The 17,647-nt window shown below is 44.3% G+C and overlaps 1 protein-coding gene across 1 annotated transcript in view; it reads left to right on the forward strand.

Annotated features, from left to right (window-relative positions):
* LOC111142182 (phenylalanine hydroxylase) overlaps positions 1 to 17,647 on the forward strand; it is a 70,568-nt gene that overhangs the window by 17,171 nt on the left and 35,750 nt on the right. The window contains exons 3-4 of the mRNA XM_022495192.1: positions 3,137 to 3,320; positions 17,360 to 17,461. Of these exons, the coding sequence (XP_022350900.1) occupies positions 3,137 to 3,320; positions 17,360 to 17,461 (286 nt within the window). The remainder of the gene's footprint in view (positions 1 to 3,136; positions 3,321 to 17,359; positions 17,462 to 17,647) is intronic.

Here is a 17,647-nt window from a genome sequence, read left to right on the forward strand (position 1 = left end):
GGATTAGGAATTGGGGGGCAGGAGAAATAAGTGAAGAGGATTAACAGGTGGAAGCTTCTAATTTTCTAAACATTTTGTATCATATTGATTGATTTGTGAATGTTATTTGCTTTCCAAAAGGGGCATAATCTCCACTGAGTGATTCCACTATAATTTTCCTAATTGTTCCCCTATTGTGGGGAGTTTGGTTAGGTTATGAATTTTGGTGAATTTTTTTCCCCATAAGTTTGATCTCCAGCCTTATAAAAACTGAGTCATGGGGCCTATGTTGTTTTATGGCTATTCCTAAAGTGAGAGTCTTCTCTCTGGAAGTGCTTTTGTGGAGGGTGGAAGGTTGGTGTTGAACACAACAGCCTATAGTCAGTCTTCAAGACCTTTCTCCAGCTCCCACCTTTCCCACCCCTTCCATCACCTGCTCTATTCTTGCAAACAAGCATGCCGGAGGTGTGTCCACTCTTGGTTCTTGGCTTTGCTGTATTTTCTGCTTTACACAAGGCAGGAACAGGTTATCTCTTCTTTTAAACTTTCAACCTGGGCAAATAGTAGGTGAAGCTTCTCTTTCTGAGCCAAGAAGGATGACATTGCTCTTTGCTTTGTTTAGGGAGTTACCTCTGTTTGTCTGGAAAGCTTCAGAGCAACTGCTATCTCTCTGGTCTTCCCTCCTCCACACACTCTCTCTCTCTCTAGGTGGGACCCTCACATTGGGCTTCCTGGCCATCACTGTCCAGGCTGGATTCTCTTAAGCTGGTGCCCACAAACAATGGCTCTATCATGTGCCCTCAGATTATGAGGAAGAAAGTACAGTAAGAGTACATGTGTGGGGTTACTTATTGGTTTGCCATACCCAGAACTTTTTATTTTTGTGCTTTGCACACTAGTAATAATAATGATAAAAGCTGATATTTGCAGAATTCTCATGATATCCCCGGCAGGAAGGCAGGGTGGGTCAGAACACCAATGACTCTCCAGCCACTTCTGGAAAAGCATCATCATCTCTGATTTCACATTTTACAACTCTCTTAACCTACTCAAAGCCTTGTTAGGAAGGCCACGGAACGTAATTCTAAACTGTGAGGTGATAATCAAAACAAAAAGTGTCATCATTGTAATTCTTCATGTTTTCTCTTCAACCACATGCCTTTAACAATCAAGGATAAAGATATACTTCCTAGGGCACCTGGGTGCCTCAGTTGGTTAAGTGTCCTACTCTTGATTTTGGCTCAGGGTCATGAGATTGAGTCCCGCATCAGGCTCCACGCTGGTGTGGAGCTAGCTTGGGATTTTCTCTCTGCCTTACCCTCTGCCTCCCCCGCCTCCAAAAAATATACTTCCTGAATTACAAGATAGATGAATTTCATTTTTTGGAATTATAGAATCAGTCAAGTTAGATTTTTTTTATTTTATTCATTTAAATGTTTGGGATAACCCCTATTATTTATTTGTTTTAAACAAATGTAGAGCATATTCCTTGGTTTTCTTCACAAAGGACAGTCCATCAATGAAATTAGACTTTCCGAATAAGAAGCAGATGACTACCATGCATTTAAATTTGAGGATCAGGTTACATAAATGACTTTTTCTTTTTCATGACAAAACTGATAATAGATAAAACATGATAGCCAAAGACATGGAAGTTGAGTAGCTTTAGTGATTATTGTTTTAATAAAACCCACATATACATGAATGTTCCCTTCTCAATGAAGCCTCATGTGCCCACCTTATTTAGTTCTACAGTTTGTCCTCACTTCCCCCCGCCACCCCAGGACTGCCTAGCCCTTCACCATGCTCTGCTTGGTGTTTTTTTTTTTCCCTTGGGCTTTTTCATTACAATCATTATAATACATAAATACATAATAATAATTAATATAATACATAATATATAATAAAAAATATAAATATTATAAATAATATAAAATATAAATAATAAATAATAATATAATACATAAATACATAATACATAAATCAGTTAGTTATAGTTTATGTTTGTTATTTGTCTCCCTCAATTTAAATGTAAGCTTTATAAGGGAAACTATCTTGGTCTGTTTTGCTCACTGATATATACCAACCACCTGGAAGGATGATCAGTACCTGGGGGTACTACCTACATTTGTTGTATAACCTGAATGAAAATTAATTATATAGGGGTGGCTGGGTGACTCAGTGGGTTAAAGCCTCTGCCTTCGGCTCAGGTCATGATCCCAGATCCTGGGATCGAGCCCCAAATTGGGCTCTCTGCTCAGCAGGGAGCCTGCTTCCTCCTCTCTGTCTGCTTCTCTGCCTACTTGTGAACTCTGTCTGTCAAATAAATAAATAAAATCTTTAAAAAAAAAGAAAGAAAATTAATTATATAAAAATATGAATGATAGTTATACTACCATTTTTATACTAGCTAATTTTTACTGAGCATCTACCATGTCATACACATGTCAACCAATGCTCCCAACACATTTATGAAGCAGGTATCATTAATATGCTAAATTACAGATGGAAAAACTGAGCACTAGAAACATGAAAGCAAATTGTCTAATCTTACAATCCATAGAGAACTCTGATTTAAACCCAACAAGCCTGATTCCTGGGGATCCTATTTAAGCTGGGCAATGTTGCTTCTGTATTATTAATTTACTGAGATATTATTATTGAGATTCCAGGGGATTTCGAGAAGAAGGTTTCCCTGTGTATACATTTTTGCCAACTTCTGCCCTAGACATTTGAACCAAACCAAAATCCTAGGTTTGCAACTCTAAACCTTTAGCAGATTTCTGTAGCATTTGCACTTTCTCCTCCACCTTTTATTACTTGGTTTTGCACAGAGAAGTAAATAACTTTTGTTACTTTAAGGACTTTCTTCTACTCTTATATTTAAAAAAGTCCCGTTCTTTCTCTCTCTGCATTTTATTGTTTTGCGTGTTTTGCTCTGGTTGTGTGTGTGTGTGTGTGTGTGTGTGTGTGTGCATGTTTAAGTAGGTTCCAGCCCCAACATGGGGCTTGAACTCACGACCCTCAGATCAAGACCTGAGCTGAAATAAAGAGCTGGATGCTTAACCAACCATCCAGGCCCCCCTCTAGTTGTGTGTGTTTTGACTGTGTTAATTCCAGTGACTGTCCCCTTCATACTCCCACTTCTCTTTTCTAGGAGAATGATATAAACCTGACCCACATTGAATCCAGACCTTCACGCCTAAAGAAAGATGAATATGAATTTTTTACCTATCTGGATAAACGTAGCATTCCTGTCCTGGCAAACATCATCAAGATTTTGAGGCATGACATCGGCGCCACTGTCCATGAGCTTTCTCGGGATAAGACAAAAGACACAGGTAAGGAACAGAGGGATTTTGCAACACAAGCAACTTAGCATTCTCTTCAAAAAATACTGGCAAAAGTAGTGTCTATTCTTGTAGACCACTGCAGGGGACTAAGCTGGAGGAAGTATGTTAGGGACCTAAAGGAGTACCTTTTAGACATTTAATAAATGTGCTTTTTTTTTTCACTTCCTTAAGATAACTATTCCTTATATTAGTAATTTTCTTTCTCTTGCTGCAATTTTATATATTCTAAATTTTAGCAATCATGAATAAAGCTGTTATGAACATTCATGTACAGGTTTTTGTGTGGATATGAGTTTTTAACTCATTTGGGTAAATACTTAGTAGTGTGATTGCTGAAATGAACTGTTTTCTTTTTTCCTCAATAATCAAAACACTTTGTTCTACTATTAAAGTTTTTTTTTTTGCCAGAACAGTGAAGACTGGGACCTAAGAGGATTTCAAACTCTGTAGTGGAAAATAACATTTTAATTGGCAGAGATGCCTTAAAATGAGAGAAGACCCACCTCTTTGTACAGGCCATTGAAACATTTTCTAAAAGATACCTGCAAAGCCTTCCTAGGAGATCTCTCTTCTCTTCCTCCCCTTGTCCTCCTGTGGCTGCTACCAAGACGGGGAAGTTTATTCCCGGATTCTGCCCCTGCAGAGCATAGAAAGCCAAGCCCACGGGCTCGGGTCACTGAAGGGCAGGCACTTGGAATTCCTCTTGAGATCAACTGTATTTGCCTTCCTTCCCTTCCACCTCCCGAACTGCTTTGCTGATGAACGCCTTCTCTTGCTTTTCCGGCCACCTGCTCCCAACAGGAGCTGCAGGCCTTCAGGACAAAGGGCCTGCCGGATCCTGGGGCAAACTCTGCCTCTGCTTGGAGCAGGTGGAGGCTGGACCAGCTGGGGTCCTGAGGTAGGAAATCAAAGCAATTGACGAGCAGGCAGGCAGCTCCTTGGGGAGCCAGGGAAGACACATGTAGATCAACTGAAGGGCGGGCAGCCTGAACTGGAGGCTCAGAAAGGAAGTTCTTAATGGAAACATGCAAGAATAGTTAGAAGTCCAGACTCCAGAGTCAAGGTGCACTACACTTGGTGTGACTTTGGGCAAATGACTGATGTTCACAATCTCCCACTGTATCAAATGGGGGGTAACAAGAGTCGGCCTCGTAGGATTAATGAAATAATACCGGTGGAGCATCGAGAACCTCGCAGATGGTGATTAAGGGTTTAGTAGATGTTCTCTATTCTTACCATTACCTTCACTGTTATTATAAATCATGAGCCCAGCACAGGAGCCATGAAAAGCCAGCCTGTACACAACAACTTTTTCAGAGATTCTGAGAACTGCCAAATGACCTCAGAGGTCGTTCAGCCCAACAGACCCCTTAATTTTTCATTGTAAAAGACTGAGGCCATGACTTGCCTTAAGGCACAGAGTGAATTCTGTATAGTTACGGGTAAGCCTGTGTCAAGCACCACTCTGCCCCATGCATCGTGATAGGGGCTGGGGGTAGAAAGGCTCAACACGACCCATTCTGAAGGTGCTCTCGGGCTGACGAGGGTGAGGAGACACCCAGGTGAAATAGTCCAGGGGCAGGTGTTGTGATGAGGGCAGGTGATGGAATCTGGCAGGGGGTTGACCTTTGAACTGGGTTGACATATGACCTAGTGAAAACAACCCTGGTAAGACAAACCCTTGAAAACAACACGTGTCTCATTTCATTTATTCATGTGGTTGATCATTCCAGCCCCTACAGGCTGCCCCCATCTGAGACAGTTTCCTGACCCCAGTGTCCATGGAACAGAACAGTTGTTCAGTGTGCTAACGGTGCTAAAACAACACAGTCTTGCCCCAGCAGAGAGGGGTGCCTCTTTGGGTTTCTTGGTTTTGTGACCTGGAGTCTGGGCCCAGAAACAGATCCTTCTAGGGAAAACAACCATCCCTTTGCAGAGCTGTTCTTTTCATGGGACTCAGTGTGAGAATGATTAGAGGAAGAATACCATTATGGTAGATCTGAACCTTTGGTTCTTTCACTCAACAAAAATGCCCTTTCTTTGGAGGGGCTCAGATATCAGGAGTGAGCCTGACAGCAGGTTGAAGTGGGAGAGCTGAACCCCTTGAATCAATTAGGCTAAACCACTTTCCACTCTTGTTTTTAAACCATTCAAAAGGCCATGGTGGGTGATAGAAAATGAAAGTTTCCAGTTTCTTAATTGCTAACGTTCCCCACCCAAAACAGCTTAAGGGAAGGTTAATTATGGTGACATGTTAAAGAAATCCCAACCTTCTAAAATGCCTCCTGGAGAAGCTGATGTGACTTTAATAGGATGTTAATCCAGAGAGTCTTTTGAATACTTGAGGTCTATTCTCTTGCTACCGTCTCTCCTGATGACCTCAAATCCTTCTTCAACCCAACATGAAAGAGCATTAATATCTTCTATCGATCAATCTACTAATCCTTTTACCTTTCCCTTTGAGTCTTCTGCATGACATGACGTTTAGAGGGGGATGGAAAATTCCTACATGGAGGCAGATTGCAACCAGGAGAAGCAGACGGACAGACTGATTTGGCCAGACAGGGGCATAGGATTATCACCTTTTGAGAAATTTATCCGATTGGAATTATTTTTCCAAGAGCAAATGGACATCTGGTGGATTTTGTTCAAGCTGTGGTAATTTTAAAAGTCCTGTGGTGGAGGCAAAGGGAGTCCACACTGCCAGTATGACCGTATTTTCTGTGGGGGAGTGGAAGGGCTATTTATCTATTTTTTCATCTATCTATCTATCTGCCTACCTGTCTGTCTGTTTGTCTATGTTTCTATCTGTTTGGCCTGGGGGCACTTACAGTTTTGTCTTTTTTTCTTTTATTTTCTTTTCTTTTTTAAAATATTTTATTTATTTATTTGACAGAGATCACAAGTAGACAGAGAGGCAGGCAGAGGGAGAGGGAGAAGCAGGCTCCTTGCTGAGCAGAAAGCCCCATTCGGGGCTCCATCCCAGGATCCTGAGATCATGACCTGAGCGGAAGGCAGAGGCTTTAACCCACTGAGCCACCCAGGTGCCCCAGTTTTGTCTTTTTTATTGGATCGATTCCTGAAGCAGTGATTTAAGGGAAATAGTTATTGTGAGAAGACAAAGGGCAGCATCATGACATTCATTCCTTCCCCCTTAAACACCCCTCGATGCTTCCAGCCCGGCAGTCCAGCCCCCTTGCTGCTCTAGTACTGTTGCCCTGATGGGCAGGGCCTGGATAAGGCAGCAGTCTCAGATCAGTTGTTGGGGGAGGAAGACTACAATTCCTTGGAGATTGTGGGCAAGATGGTACATATACTTGTGCATGCATATTTTTAAAGAGCGATTTTCAAAGGGATCATGGTTCCCAAGGAGTTGAAACCCTTAAAGAGAAGCTGCTTAGGGCTGTAGGGGTTTCCAGATGGTTGAGGGGACGGGTTCCCCATACCCATCGCCCGTGCCCACCTTTCCTCTCTCCCTGTATCTGCTGTTCTGTTCTGTGATTCCGTCTTCCCTTTGTCCTCTTTATGGTTCCAAACCTACTCCTGTGCATTTCACTTTGCCCCAAGGGCACCTCTCAGGGTTGAAGGTGCTTGTTTGTGGCCTTGGGCCTGCAGGAGACCAAGGGTATGCATGTTTGTAAAAACACATGGGACTGACAGCCTTTTTCAGTCCGCCTGGATGCTTGCTGGGTGCGATTGATGTCATTAAGTCATGACAGCTGGGCATGAGACTTTTGCTTCAGCAGAATGCTACATTGATACGAGCAGACCCACAGCTAAGAGGATAAACCAAAGCAGGGGGTGTGTACCAAGCCCGGAGTTGGAAGCAGAGCTGGCATTGTTGGTAACTCCCTTGCAGTCTGTTAGAGGCAGCTCAACTCACTGGCAAGGGAAGATCCAAGGGGATCATTATTTCTAGAGCCCACTCCATTTGCCAGGTCTCAGGGCTTCAAGCTAAGGAAGATCATAAATTTATAAATGGTCTCTGTTTCTAAGAGGGATCCCTTATTTGCATGCCCAATCCTGTGTTTTCAAAGTTCTTTTCTATTCAGTTGTTTCGTTTAAGCTTTGCAACAGCCAACTTAGATAGCTAGAGCAAGAAGGTAACGGTATTCTCATCTTCAGTATTAGGAAAGGAGACACAGTGCTCCTTTGGAACAGTGACGTTTCCGCAGTCCATGCGGCCCTTCAGGTTTACCCTGTTAAATACATTTTCTCTGTGCGACAGGTGTGATTGGAGGTGATAAGAGAATATGAAATGATTGTAACAATGTCGATTTGCCATTCACGTTGGATTGAGGGAGCACCATAGTGACGCAGAAAAAGCCAGGAATTTAGTCAAGAATTAGGACTTGGACTCCTCTTCTGTGAACTGCCAGCTAGATTTGAATCCCATCTGACCACCTGACCGCTGGGTGACCTCCTTATCTCTTGTTTCTCATATGTGAAATAGAGCTAAGACCAACTTGGCCACTTTCTAGGGCTTATGGGGAAGATCATAGAAGATACTCTGAAGGTTATGGTGTTTGATGGCTTGAGCTTGCTTGAGTTGAATAGCCCTTGAACTTACATATCCTTAATCCTCAGTAGGGAGGGGGAGGGGCTCTATGATCCACAACACCAGCCAGCTATTATGTTATTTGACACCACCAGCTGTGTAGGTATGGACAGTGACTAGGCTAATCTATAAGGAGTTGGTGACAGCCACACCCTCACTGGGTCCAACCTTACCTGGCAACTGGGGACACAGCTTCATGTGTGGGATGATGTGAGGGGTGCTGGGAATGTCCTGTCACTTCCAAATCTTACTTCCTGTGAATATGCTTTTGAAGCATACCCTTATCAGCTTGTCTATGTGTTGTATTAGCAATAGTACTGGTCTAAGAGATAGAAGGCCAGCTTCTCATGCAGGTTCCTTCCTTCTTCCTCCCTCCCTCACTTCTCACTTCCTTCTTTCTTTCCTTCTCCTCTTCCTTACCATTCTGGCAACACCGATGACCCAAACCAGTATCCTCTTTTTTGTTGTTTTCATTCTCTTTGAAATTTTTGTAGCATTTAACCATGGATTAAACATTTTTTATAGCATTTAGCCATGGATTAATGATTTAATCCATGATACCCCTGGAATTCTCTCTTTCCTTAGTATTTTATAAATTATGTGGCTCTTATTAAAATCCTGACTCTTGAGGGTTTCTTCATCTTCAGATGAAGAAACTTTTTCTTTTACTACTCCCTCTCAAAGACCACAGTCAGCTTTGTCACCTTCTTCTCTTTCATCCACATTTATGTTCTAATTCAGTTAATCATTCATTTGTGTAACTTATATTCATTGGGTACCCATTCAGTATCAGCCACAAGATAAGGATGCAGTAGGGAAAAAACCAAACATGGTGCCTAGACCCACGTGTCTTATAATCGAGTAGGTAGTTTCTATGTGGCATGATACATGCAGGAATAGGAAAGTATGGGTCGCAACAGGAGCACCTAGGAGGTACACTGAAGCCAGTGTTGGGCATGGTAGTGAGAAGGGAGTGCAGGGTCAGGGAGGGACACCTGGAAGAAGACAGACATGATATGCAAGAGCCTTTCAATGTATTCTGTTTGTCTTCAGGTAGATCGTCCATAACTCCAGTTGTAAGTGGCAGGTACTCAGACTGAGTTACAATGTAAGCTTTCAGAAACCAGAAATTGGTATCTGGGGATATAGTGGGCAACTTGCCAGTAGATATGTCTATAAGATACGTGACATCTTCACAAGGATATTGGGAGGATAGTTCCAGTTTAGGATGGTGATTGGAATAAAGGATGCTGCGGGTCATTCTTTAATTTTTTTCATGATATTATTCATGATTTCACACATACCCATTCATTCTTTCCACCATCAATTTATTTCAGCACACTTTTACCTCTTTTCTTCATGCTAAGGCCCTTTTGTTTGTCTGCTTTTCATTCTATTTTAACATGTGGATGAAGAGATCGAATGCTTTGCCTGTCGCATCACTGATAAAAGCAAGCCCTGAACCCTCCACTCCTCTGCTCTGTCCAGGAGGAGGAAGGAACTAGCTTGACACCAACAGCTAGAATTTGGTTCACCCGTTCTTGCCAAGACCTTCCTGAGGGGCCTTCCTTCTCTCTTCCTTCTGTCTTCCTTCTCCTTCTCTTCCTCCATCTTCTCTCTTAAAAGAGAGAAATAAAACTGTCAAAAGCCTTCAACCTGCAGGTTGTTGGCATACTACCCTTCTCCTTTTGGAGGAGCTGTTGGGATCAGCACACCAATGGTTCTCCAGGAGGCTGGAGGCCATTGCTTCAAAGGAGACATCCAGGAGCCTGGAAAGAGGGAGTGAGAATACCCTTCTATTTTGGGCCCAGAAAAGAAGGATTTATTGCCCTCCCTGAGACAGGCTGGAGGCAGAAGTCTGGGGCAAGTCTGGGTGCCTTGCTGGCTAGCCCCTGGGGCTGGTGGATGTCTGCTGGAGGGAGGGGGTTCATGGGACTCAGCCTGCACCTTAAACTGCTATAAATTTAACAGGCCTTCTCTGACCCATTGATCAGGAAGCAGGCTCCACCAGGCCTGTGGGGGCCTCTTACTCAGGAGCACTCCTAAGCTAGCCACCCCTCGGCGTCCGGGCTGAGCAGTTGACCCCGACTTAATGAGACCACAACGTGGGTGTCCAGGGTCAGTTGTCCTGCAGGCTGCTTCCCTTGGAGCCAAATCAATATTTATTAATGATCTGCCCCCCTCCAGTGCCTCTGGCTTCACAGAGGGCCTCTGTTGCACCAGCCTGCCCAAGTCATTCATTAACGCCAAGCCCAGCAGCCCGTGAGGCGGTCGAGGGGCCCACAGAAGCCAGCCCACCGCGGAGATATTTGCAAAGGTCATTAATGAGCTAATCTGATTTAACTTTTCAAGACGAAGGCCTGGGTCGTCGGGGTCAGTCTCTCTTCCCAGCACTGTGCCAGGGTGGGGGAGAGGCCCACCACTCCCACTGAAGAAGAGAAAGGAAACATGAAGTTTCTACCCCTAAACCAGGGAGGCTTGGGAAGGGAGATGGAGATGGAAGGAAGATGGGGAGGACCCGGGGCTTCCCTAGGGATTTTCTTCAAGCACTTTAAATTCTGCTTTAGTGTGTGACCTCCTTTCTGTCTCCAGGTGGGAGATCAGGAATCTAAAATCACCCCCCCTGCTGCCCCCCACCTTATTCTAAGCCCAGTGGAGTAATTCTTCAGAATCCTCGTTTCACAGTAAGTGCAGTGATCTTAACAAGTCCCTTCTCCCTTCAAGCCTCAGTTTGCTCATCAGAAAAGCAGAAATAATGTCCACCCCCTAGCATCACTTTGAGAATTATACCGATAGAAATAATATACTTAGCATAGTATCTGGCGCATCCTAAGCTCTCAAAAACTTAACTTCAAAGGAAAAAAAATAGCTATAACTTTTGCTGGGAAAATTAGAAGATCCCAGGTTCATAGGTACAAGCTCTGACCCTGCCACCAGTGGCCTCTGAGACCCTACTTAACCAGAGAAGTGTTTCTGGGTTTTCTTTGTTAGGTTCAAGTGTAAGGATGGGAGATCGACTTACTGTGCACGGGTCCGTCGCTTCTCATCCTAACCAAAGAAGCAGGCCAGGAATTGGCCGCCTCACCCATTTCACAGAGGAGAAGCTAGAGCCTCAGGAATCAAGTCACTTGCTCAGAGTCACAGAGTTTGTGGGTGGGAGAGATGAAACTTGAACACAGACCTGCCGACTTCAGGCCCAGGATGTGCACACACTTTGCACAGGGTAAGGTGTAAGCTTTACAGCTGGGCCTGCAACCAGTCCACTTTCCCTGGAGCTGCTCAGTCTCGCCAACTCCTGGGCCGGGTGCATCTTCAACTGCAGATGAAGGGCCCCTGCTTCTGCAGGACACCTGCTCCATCGAGGGTGGGGAGGCCAGAAGGACTGGCGTCCACCAGCTGTAGGCTTCTGCTGTTCTCTGAAGACTAGCCATCTGTCTGTCCTTGTGGGGTTCCAGCCTTCATCTCCTCCATTTTACCCCAGTCTTCCCTTCTGTCTCCTGCCCTGGGGACTTCAAGCTCTGGCATCACACAGGAGACTAATGGTCTTACAGGTACATAGAAACAAATACAGATATGCAGATATAGGGACATGGAGTACTTCGGCCTCTCTGAACTCTGAGACACATACCTACCTGCAAATATAAATATGTATGATATACGTATATAAATGTATGTGTAGTATTGGAAGAAATAAATATGATAGGCTCTAAAACAAAGTGTAGGCTTCGTACAAAAAGGCAAAGGCTTGATCCTGTTTTGTCTGGGGTCCTCTGTAGTCTCCTTTCCTTTAGTGCCTGGTCATTTCATGTGCTTCATGGCCACACTGAGGAAGTGAACCATGTCGGGACCTTGCTTCCCCCATCCCCAACAACCAGAACTTGCCTCTCTCGGGTCTCATTTCTTTAAGCCTTGCCCTGCTCTCCAAGGTGATGGCTGGTGAACTCCATCTCTTCATTGTGAGGCCTGGCCTGAGTCTTCCCTTTACCCCAGATGACACATAGGCATTACACAGTGTCCTCTGGGAGATGATGCTTTAGCCTCAGGTGAGGTCTGGGGAGAGGACAAGTCAATAGATCCAAAGGTAGGGCTGCTGCCTGGGAAAAGTGTGTACCAGGCTTGTCACCCCTTGTCACTTGGCCTTCTACAATGATAATAATGATAATAATGGAACCAATTACTTAAAAAGCACTTGCTGTGTGCCACGCATGGTTCTAAGCTCTACTCACCCATTAGCTCATTTACTCTTCACGTACTCTGAAGGCCATATTATGATTATAGTCATTTTACTAATAGGACACTGGAGGGTAGAGGTTAAGTAATTTTCCTGAAGTCCCAAAATTACCAAGTAGCAGAGGCAAGATTTGGACCCAGGCGATTTGGCTCTGAAATCTGTATAATTACCCACCAAGCTTCGCCACTTCTCCAGCCTGGCTGTGTTCTGGGTCTTTTCTGGTTGGTGACAAGGCTCCAAAACTACCAGAGTTCCCTGGACAGGGGTTAGTGCCCCCACGGTCTTGCAGTGCTGCCTGGGGGTCCCTCATAGTCTCTGTGACGAGGACTTGGGGCTTGGTGGGCTGCTCCCACATTTGTCTCCTCAAGACTCGAATCCTTTGACGTTTTGCAATCTTCTCATATTCTTTGATATTTTTTTCTTTTCTTTTCCTTTCTTTTCTTTTCTTTTCTTTTCTTTTCTTTTCTTTTCTTTTCTTTTCTTTTCTTTTCTTTTCTTTTCTTTTCTTTTCCTTTCTGGGTTTGTCTGAACTAACCCATTGGTCTAACTAGTGTTCTCCCTTTGGAGGAGCTAAAAAAAACAGAAAAACACCCCGAGCTGAAAATATGCTGATTCTGCTGCCCTCTGGCGTTCAGCGGGTCGATGGCCCCACACACAGCTCTGAATCCCGTATCTGTGGAGGAGAACCTTGTTCCTTCCATGAGAGGAGAGAGAGAAAGGGGAGGAGCAATGCATTTTGTGCTCAGTATTCCAAGAAGCAAGCAAGATGGGCATACTGAATGAACTAGAAGCACATCTTTCACATGCCCTCTGGCCAGCCTCAGCCCTTCACAGCATTCTGGTAGGACTCAAAAATACTAAACCCAGAAAGGATTACAGCAACAAGTGAATCCCATACCCCACGTAGTATAGAAGGGGGAAACTGAGGCTCAAGATTTGAAAGCCTGTTAGTATCGGACCTTAACTGTGAATGGGCTTCTGACTCCAGTCTCCCTTCTCTCCTCTTCCTTTTCCTCTTCCTCCTTCTCCTCCTCTTCTTCCTCCCATTCTCCCCTCCCCCTCCTTCTCTTCTTCCTCTTCCTGCTTTTTCTTCCTTTTCATCACCATCATTAAATTCTTCATCACCCTCATGGTTAATACAGAAAAGCACTTACTGAGAAACACGCACTGTGCTAAGATAGATCACATTTGCTATAGTATTTAATTCATGCAAAAATAAAGTAATATAGGAAGATGATTCTAATCTACATTGTAGATAAAACACTAAGGCTCTAAGAGATAAAATACTTGCTCAATTACACAACAAAATAAGCAGCGGACTTTCTAGTGTTGCCTGAAGGCTTTCTACTCTGCTTCCTAAGCTAAGGGCAGAGTTAACAAAAATTCCCTGGAGCTTGCCAGTGAACAATAACTGTGTTTACTATGTTCCAGTACTGTTCTCAGTGAACACACCTATTAACTCGTTTAACCTCGTATTGCTCCAATCAAGTAGTACTGCATTGTGCTATTATTATTCCCATTTTTACAGTTAGGGAGACTGAAGCACAAAGAGGTTTCATAATTTGTTCTGGGTGCCACAGATAATAAGTACAGAGACAGCATTCCAGCCAATAGGTGGCCAGCTCTGTTGCACTGGGTCTTGAAGATTGCCAGACTCTCTCTGAGACAAACAGGGAGACAGTTCTGGATGAAGGACGGACCCTGGCTATCCCAGATCCCCTTGAACTATGGAAAGGCAGTGTCAGGGTACAAGACCCTCCCTCTGGGATCTGGAGTCACAGGATGATACATGAAATAATATCTCCCTCACTTTCCATCTCCTTACACCGCTTTCTTTTTCAAGAATGTCCTGGCAGGGGCACCTGGGTGGCTCAGTTAGTTAACCATCTGCCTTTGGCTCAGGTCATGATCTCAGGGTCCTGGGATGGAGTTTCACATCAGGAACCTTGCTCAGCAGAGCACCTGCTTCTCCCTCTGCCTGCTGCTTCCACTGCTTGTACTCTCTTTCTCTTTCTTTCTGACAAATAAGTTTTTTAAAAGTCTTTTAAAAAAGAATGTCCTGGCACTTTATCTATTTAAATGTATTTATTTTCACTTTCTGGCTACCCACCCCCACTAGAATGTAAGCACCACGGCAGTGAAGACTCCTTCAATGTCTAGTACCCTAGTAGTAGGTGCTGAACACTTATTTATGGAATCTTTTTCAACAAGATGAAGAGTGCCCCAGGTCAGAGGTGGGGGCAGCAAGACAAGGCTGGCTTGCCCTGTCTCTGGGGGCAACTGTGACTGCTGGGATTGTGGATGATTCTCGGGCAAGAGAGAAAAGGAAAGAGTGGGGAAGGGGTGCCCTGGAAGAGAGGTATGGGATGGCGACATTCTGGGTAAGCCAGAATGGTCTCAGAGGGAATCCTGGGCCTTGGCTGACTACAGTAGATGTCCTTTCTCAAGTCCTTCCAAACCCGGGTAAGGAATAGCCCCCATTTTCAGTGCTGACTACAGAGATCCATTGCTCAAGGTAAAGCAGTGGACTCAAGAAGGAAGAAAAGCCTAGAGAAACATTCTGGAGACAAAGTGGGAAGCCAGGTGCCATGCTAGGTGAATACTCTGGTGCTGAGTCATCTCAGACTCCAAAGTCTAACAGTTGGAACCCAGGAGGTCTACGAAGAGACTTATCCTCCTTGTTCCTCCACATCCTCATCTATGAAATGAGGATAGTAATAACACCCAGCTCCTGGGGGTGCTATGTGGATTGGGTGAGGGGGTAAATATAATATGGGAGGACGGTGCCTGTCAACAAGCCAGTGCTAGATAAGTCTTAGCTGGATACAGCTGCAAGGTCTGTTCCTGTGACTCTGACCACAGAGAGCCAACCTGGAGAAGTGGGCTGGGCTTTAGGGGCATGGAACCTCTAGGTGGGAGATGGCAAGAACACTCAGGCAGTCAGGCTCCAGAGCCCAGCTAACAATGTACTCTAACTCCCCAGAGTGGCAGGATGGATTCATGGTCACAGTGGAAACCACCGATTCATCCAGGCCTGAGTTTGAGTCCTGACTCATCTGTTTCCTAGCAGAGGAAGCCCTGTATCTGGGTTTGCCACCTAACCTCTCTGTACTTCAGCTTCCACGTTTGTGATCTGGGGAGACCAATAGTACCTATCTCGCAGGTTAAATATTTAGAACTGCACTCAGTGTTACTTTTTATCATTCACATATGGGGCAGACAGCTTTTCACCTTACAGCTATGGAAACAAGGCTCTAAATGGCCCTCTGTTAATGCTGTTAGAGTAAGCATCTCATTTTTGTGGTACGTGGCTGATTTCTTGCCTGCCTGTTCTATGTTAAGATCACGGATGGCGCTTCCCCAATTTGGCCACTAGATGGCAAGCGTGTGCTTTCCAGCCCCACTTGGCGGGGCAAGAATCGGAAATTACCTGCCTGAGATGGGAAGCTTCCTTCTATGGGCAAAACATTGGGTTGTACCCTTTGCCTACATTCTCACTTACTCCTCACAGTAATACTCAGATTAAAACAGATATTCCACCAATATGGTAAGCACGGTGGCTGACACGTGGTAAGGCCTCAAAAAACATCTGCTACTCTTCCTGTTATTGTGGCAGTTATTCCCATTTCCATAGTTAGGATTGAGGCCCAGAGAGCAAAAGTAGGTAGATGCAGCCCAGATTTCAAGACAGACCTTACTGACTCCAAGTTCAGCATCTTTTCCTCTAAACCTCATTTCAGGGGAAGCACTGGACGCCTTGGCCTCCCTTCACAGCTCCCCCAGCCTCCCATGTCTCCTTAGGCTCCATGAGTTTTCCAGGAGCTCTCACTTTCTTACTTTCTGTGTGGCCGTCCGCTAGTTCTTTAGACTTTCAGGGCTGCAGTTTTTCATCCGTGCAATAGAGGTCATAATGCCTTCCTTATTTTGGAGATACTTCAGAAATCAGAAATAGCAACTTAGACCAGAGTTGGTGCTCCAGGGATGGTAGTTACTTTTGTGAATGCCGTACAAGTTAGCATAACCAGACTTCATTCATTCCTTCCTTTCTCCATTGCTTCTTGCCCCCCACCCCCATGCCCTCCCTCCCCTCTGGGCACATGCACTACAATACACTCATGGTTTCTGCCTTCATGGACCTTATAGTCCAAAATGTCTTAGTCTCTGTTAATTCCTGGGACAATTCCACCCCCACATGTCTTCTTCCCTGTAGACCACACAGCTCAGGCCTCATCTCTTTCCCCACCACGTTACTCCAAAAGCAATCCTGCAGGTTCTTTAGGTGCTACAAGATACTGTCAAATCCTAAGCTGCCTGACTTCATTCTGTTTCATCCGTGACTTTCAAATTGGCTTGGGCATCAAAAGATTCTGCCAGGATGATGCCTGGGAATATTTGGGAGGGCGATATGTGATAGAAAGATAGGGTCTCATGGGTTCATCCTTGTTTAAAAGAGAACAGCTCTGGTTTTATCTGATGTATATTCTGGGATTACATGTAATACTCTGCTACTAAAGAAAATCTTCAAAAACCACCCCACTATACTAGGTAAATTTGGAGATAATTCAGAGAAAATCTTCAGGAAAGAGAATATGTCTGGGAAGATATTTTAAAATTCTTTTCTGAGGTGCTAAGTGAAATAAACCAGACAGAGGAAGACAAATAATGCATGGTATCCCTTATATATGGAACCTAAAAAAAAAAAAAAAAAAAAAAGCACCAATCTTACAGAAACAAACAGTAGGTAAATGATTGCCAGGGGCTGGGGCTGGCAAAAAGAGGGTGGCTGGTAAAAAGATATATTTTAGCTAAAAGGTGAGTAAGCTCTGAGGATCTAGTGTAAGACATGGTGACTGTAGGCGATAACACTATATTATACAATTGAAATTTGCTAACAGATTAGAACTTAAATGTTTTTACTAACTGCCAAAGGTAAATATGTGTGTGTTAATTAACTAGATGGGGAAATGCTTTCATACTGTATACCTGTATCAAATCACAATGATGTGCTCTTTAAATATCTTATCATTTTATTTGTCAGATATACCTCAACAAAACTGAAAATTTTTAAAAATTAGTTTCCAATGAAAATTTGAATAAGTTGGAGATTATAGGGGACCCTATGTGCCCCCCCCCCATGGTTTGTCTAACTGGGGCTGATCCATGCTTCTGTCTTTGCTGAAACCTTTGGCCATGTCCTGCCGATCTTCTGCTCAGAATTTTGCCCTTTCTGTGTTTCAGTGCCCTGGTTCCCAAGAACCATCCAAGAGCTTGACAGATTTGCCGATCAGATTCTCAGCTATGGAGCAGAGCTGGATGCAGACCATCCTGTGAGTCCCCCACGTCGGTGCCCCTTCCCACGAGACCCTTTCAGTCCTCCCCTCCCTGACCCTACTCCACTCCCTGATCCCCAGCAATGTGTCTTCATTTGTTTGCTTGTAGGACAGACATTTGTAGGCTGTCGTCTTATACAGCATCACTGCCATAGTTATCATGGTTGTTATTATTATTGGCGCAAATATAGATTGG

Source organism: Enhydra lutris, unplaced genomic scaffold (assembly GCF_002288905.1).
Source record: "Enhydra lutris kenyoni isolate GAN:26980312 unplaced genomic scaffold, ASM228890v2 scaffoldscaffold7, whole genome shotgun sequence".
Classification (NCBI taxonomy): Eukaryota; Metazoa; Chordata; class Mammalia; order Carnivora; family Mustelidae; genus Enhydra; species Enhydra lutris.